Here is a 5,181-nt window from a genome sequence, read left to right as displayed (position 1 = left end):
TTTAGGTTTTTTTTATCTTAGTATAAAACAAGATTATAACACTTAGTAAGACATCGCCTTTTACAGTGTGGACTTTATATCATTGCTAAAATGAAAATAAAAAAAGGTTATTTCATAGTGCTTTATTTCATGCATTGAATGTGCTATTGATATTTAGAATAGTGAAGTAGTGGCTGTAGAAATGTGATGCATGAAGACTGCAGAGTGAGCTTCTGCAGTCTTCTGCAGAATCAGCTTTCCATCATTCCACCTCGAAACTCATATGAAAACACGACTATACGTCACTGACTGCTGCATTCATCATATTTCGTCAGCTTTTTTTCACTCTTGTGTTTTTTTCTTTTTTTGCGGGTCTTGCACGAGAAACAGTTATGTCAGTATTTCCATTTTGAGGATGGAACCTTGTTGGATCAATGTGCAGAAAACCCCGGTTATGTGCTTTTTTTCTGGTCTGCAGATTGTGTATAAAAGCCAAGACTTTGCCAGCACAGCCATGCCACCATGTATAACTCTCTGATCATTGCAAGCCTTGTCTACCTAGCCACACCTGCAGTGAATGGTAAGCATCTCTCTCAGTTCATCTCTCTCTACATTGCTGTCTGTTTCTGTCTCATTTATAACACAATAAATTGCTTTTATGGTAAATTCTACTGTATTTTGGCCCTGCCATATTGTTGTACAGAATTAATTAAGGGGTGTGGGAGAGAGAACAGCAGTGATTCTCAGGGATGTTCTCATGTAATTTAGAAGCAACTGCAGGTTGTGCCTCCATTTTTTTGTTGTGCAATGTAGAAGTGCACTCTACTCAGCATGCACCAATAACTATGTGGGCCAATGAATAGCCTATCAATGTTCAGTTTAAGCAAAAGTGTCAAAGTGACTTTTATTTATTTGAATTCAATTTAGTTTCTTCTAGATTGATATCCAGCCTCTCATTTCTTATCTTATTACACCCATCCAGAGCACTAATGCACTTTAGCTCCCATTCAGGTTACAGGTGTGATACGTCGGCCATGACGTGTGTCCTTTTGATGTTGCCTATGCACTTTAAATCGCAGAGCTTTCGATTTAGCTTTCGATTTAGACTTAATCAATGACAAATTGTGATTTACTGAATGAATGAATGAATGAACGACAAATCATTGATTGACAGGCTGGCTGATTGTTTGATTGATTAATGTATGGATTGACAGTAACGGACTGACTTGATTGATTGATTGATTGATTGATTGATGTCTCCCCATGCCTCCCCCTCCGTAGGCCAGCACATTGTGCAGCCGTATCGCGTGGTGGCGACTGAGGGCCAGGCGACGATAGAGTGCCGCTACTCCTCCCCTCCCCGCCACCAGCCCCTGGAGCTCCATGTGACGCTGCTCAAGGGTTACCATGGCGCCGCCACCATCTGCGGCAGCTACATCAACTCCACCATCGGCAGCGTGCGGACGCAGGAGCCCAACGCTTGCGAGGTCACGCTGAGCGAGAGGGGCGTCAACGTGAGTGTCGCCGGCCTGACGGGAGACGACACTGACATGTACCGGTGCGTGGTGAAGGTGCTGTACCCTCCGCCCTACCTGGAGAAGCACGGCAATGGCACCCTGGTGTATGTCCCAGGTGAGAGGTGAGCCTTCTCTTTCAGTCTGTGTCTGATTGCATTGATTGATGGATGGATTGATTGATTGATTGATTGATTGATTGATCGATCGATTAGTAGATTAATTCCCGGTATTGGTTAACTGTGCACTTTATTAGAGTAACTAATATACAGTGAGGAGAAAATGTATTTGATACCATGCTAAAGTTGCCTAAAAAGAGGAATATAAAATCATCACTTGACAATTGATCTTAATGTCTTAATTCAAAAATTTAGTAAAAATAAAACCGCTCAGTACCCCAATTTTCTTTGTGATTGAAGAATGTTTCGTAAATAAATAAATGTTCTTCCTGAATGCTAGGGGGAAGGAAGTATTTGACCCCCAATGTAACCCTATGGGAATTTAACACATAGGGTTAACATAGGAGCAGGCAGATTTTTATTTTTTAAGGCCAGCTATTTCATGGATTCAGGATGTTATGCATCCTGATAAAGTTCCCTTGGCCGTTGGAATTAAAATAGCCCCACATCATTACATACCTTTCACCATAGCAAGAGATTGGTATGGTGCTTTTTCCAGTAGGCCTATTAGCCTGTTTGATGCTAATTGAGCTCAATACCAATCAAACAGGCTAATAGGCCTACTGGAAAAAGCACCATGCCAATCTCTAACTATGGTCAAGGGTATGTGATGATGTGGGGCTATTTTAATTCCAAAGGCCAAGGGAAATTCATGGCGATGCATGATATCCTAGATCCATGAAATAGCTGGCCTTTAAAAATAAAAATCTGCCTGCCCCTATGCTAACCCTATGTGTTAAATTCCCATAGGGTTACATAGGGGGTCAAATACTTCCTTCCCCTAGCATTTAAGGAAAACATTTATCTATTTACGATACATTCTTCAATCACAAAGAAAATTGGTGTCCTTGGCGGTTTGATTTTTACTCATTTTTTGAATTAAGGCATTAAGATCAATTGTCAAATGATGATTTTATATTCCTGTTTTAGCATGGTATCAAATACATGTGCTCCTCACTGTAATTATTTAACCTATTCTACTTTTGAACATAGATATCTTAACCCTATTTTGACATGTAGTTCTTTTTAGTGATCTATTCAAGGAAAAACAAATGTATTCAGTGTTTTTTATGACAGACCTAAGAACAAAAAAGTTCATTTTCGTTTGATGTTACGAGTTCAATGCTTTTCAAAAGCTTGAGAATTTTTCCATATTGCCGATGAAATCTAAAAGTGTAGCGTCTTCCTCAGGAAGTAAGTAGCTGCTAGGTGCTGTCCCTCAGAGGCTCAGAGATCAATACTCACCCAGGGTAACACCCTCACAGACACAGAGGGAGAGAGAGATAAAAAGCGTGTCAGCCGTTTTCTCTGCCCACATGCATCCGCCAGTGATGTCATATCGGCTCTTTGAGAACACTGAGCAGCAAATGGTGGAACGCTCTAGAGTCTTTTGTCAGCACCAGCAGTTCAACATTATGTGTTCTTTGCCTTGCTTTATCATGCCGGTTCTGCCTTGCTTTACTTGTTGTTTGGTTCATAGTGTCTGGGTATAGTTTGTGTGTTTGTTCTGACTGGTCCTGTTCCACAAAAAAAAACAGAACGACAACAGAACTCAACGACAGAACTAAACCAGCACCAAACACCGGAACTGGATCTCGATCAGGGGGTGACGGAACTAACGCCGATCCAAAGAGAGAGGCAGGAGGGCGGTCAGAACGAGAAGCAGGCTCTGGGGGTGACATGGGTGGAGCTTCCGCTCCCTCTGGTGGTGGCCATCTTGATTCTGATAGTCTGCGCCATCATTTGCCAGGTACATTACCCCTTGCTCACAAGACTTATACTATAACAGCAGTCTTGCTCGCAAGACTTATACTACAACTGTAGTCTTGCTCACAAGACTTATACTATAACAGTAGTCTTGCTCGCAAGACTTAGGGCCCTATTTCTAAAGGCTGAGCAAAGTACAAAGTCAGTGGTACAAAGAGTTCTCATGCATGAGGTGCGCTTAGGATCTTTCACATGGTGTTAGATTTGCTAATAGACTTTGCATAGTTATTAAGCAGGCTTTATTTAAAGGTAACTTGCAGGCTTAAATATGAAGGGAAATAGTTGGCCCCCAGAAGACAGGTTGGACTAGAGTCTGCTCCTCCTCAGTGCTTAGGTCTTACATCTGTTAGGTCTGCCACAAACTCAGAGAGCCAGGTCAACATCTCAGTGTGATGATTGAGATTATGAGATGGATAGTTTGAATTAAGTTGTGAACCATGATGTTTTCTAAGATTGTACTGTTTTTCCCCATTTCCCTCAGGTCAACGGGATTAGGCACGCCAGGAGACACGGCACAAGCACCCAGCCACTAACAGCCAGAGTAGTACCAAAGATCATCTGACCTGATGTATTTTTTATTTATTCATTGTATTTGTTAGGGACCACCATGTACACTTTGTAACATACATGTTGCCATTTGATGCATTGTGCCTTGGGCTAATTCACATCTGCAGTCCCAAACTTAATTTGCCTTATGGGCAATTAGGTGGTGGTAGCGTAGTAGTTAAAGAGCAGGGTTAGCATGCAGTATAGCCATAACTAATTGTGGGTTTGATTCTGACTGTAGCTACCACTGTTGTGTCCTTGAGCAAGGCACTTTAGCCCAAGTTGCTCCAGGGACCCTTGGATGGGCCCTTGAAATGTAATTGCCATGTAAGTTGCTTTGGATAAAAGCGTCTGCTAAATGAATATAAAATGAAAATATAAAATGTTATGATGTGCCATGCAAATCAGCAATGTTCATTTCATGTTAAATGATATTACTGTGTTTTAATGTCAGATATTATATATCAGTGTGCATTGAATCAGATCTGTTGTAGGATGGAATAGCCGATCAAAAACTGTTAAAATTGATTAGCATATTCTGGGATGTTGGATGCTGTAACTTTGGGTGTTTTGTCCTCTACGGCCTTTTCTCTGGTTTTACTGTCCTACTTTTTCTGTGCGTTTTGATTTTATTTTCATCACAGCGTAATAATGCTGTGACTGTGACAATAAATATGTATCATATGAATAACTATATGAACTTTTACTACTTATTTTTGCAACTAGTGTCTCGTTTTGCTCAAAAAAAGTCTTGACACCCTTTAAAAAATGACGTTTCCTGTCAATACTCAAAAGATAAAGGAGCCAAAAGACAACCATCATGTGAATAAGCACACAATGCACCACAGTTGTTTAGCCCAGATAGACTATAACAGACAGCTCCCCCTTCAGACTTGGGGGAGAGAGACTGCCCAAACTGGCACTTTATTGAGTTTAAAGGGGACATATCATGCAAAACTCACTTTTTAAGGGCCTTTGTGTTCATATTTAGGCCTCTTCTGTTCTTATAAACACTCCAAGCGCGAAAAAAAACCCATCCATCCGTTTTCTGTAGATCAGTAGAAAGACTTTGGTGTCAAGAAAGTATGCTGCTGTGAGCCATTTGGATGGCTCCCTTATTCTGATGTCATACTATGGGAATTTGCATAGACCAACCCTAGCACCAGGGTCTAACATATGTGGTTGGATGCCGGCTC

At 41.2% G+C, this 5,181-nt stretch overlaps 1 protein-coding gene across 1 annotated transcript; it reads left to right on the top strand.

Moving 5' to 3' along the window:
• Nucleotides 1-420: 420 nt before the first annotated feature.
• LOC134078836 (cytotoxic T-lymphocyte protein 4-like) lies at nucleotides 421-4,677 on the top strand. The gene is made up of 4 exons (XM_062534991.1): nucleotides 421-559; nucleotides 1,261-1,618; nucleotides 3,211-3,422; nucleotides 3,921-4,677. The coding sequence occupies exons 1-4, from the start codon at nucleotides 502-504 to the stop codon at nucleotides 3,932-3,934; spliced, it is 642 nt and encodes a 213-aa protein (XP_062390975.1). The 5' UTR covers nucleotides 421-501; the 3' UTR covers nucleotides 3,935-4,677.
• Nucleotides 4,678-5,181: the final 504 nt, after the last annotated feature.

Source organism: Sardina pilchardus, chromosome 4 (assembly GCF_963854185.1).
Source record: "Sardina pilchardus chromosome 4, fSarPil1.1, whole genome shotgun sequence".
Lineage (NCBI taxonomy): Eukaryota > Metazoa > Chordata > Actinopteri > Clupeiformes > Clupeidae > Sardina > Sardina pilchardus.
This window is presented reverse-complemented; position numbering and strand designations above follow the sequence as displayed.

Coding starts and splice junctions, on each gene's coding strand:
- LOC134078836 (XM_062534991.1), top strand. CDS start 502: ATGTATAACTCTCTGATCATTGCAAGCCTTGTCTACCTAGCCACACCT. Junction 560..1,260: donor AGCCACACCTGCAGTGAATG/GTAAGCATCTCT, acceptor CCCCCTCCGTAG/GCCAGCACATTGTGCAGCCG. Junction 1,619..3,210: donor GTGTATGTCCCAGGTGAGAG/GTGAGCCTTCTC, acceptor AAAAAAAAACAG/AACGACAACAGAACTCAACG.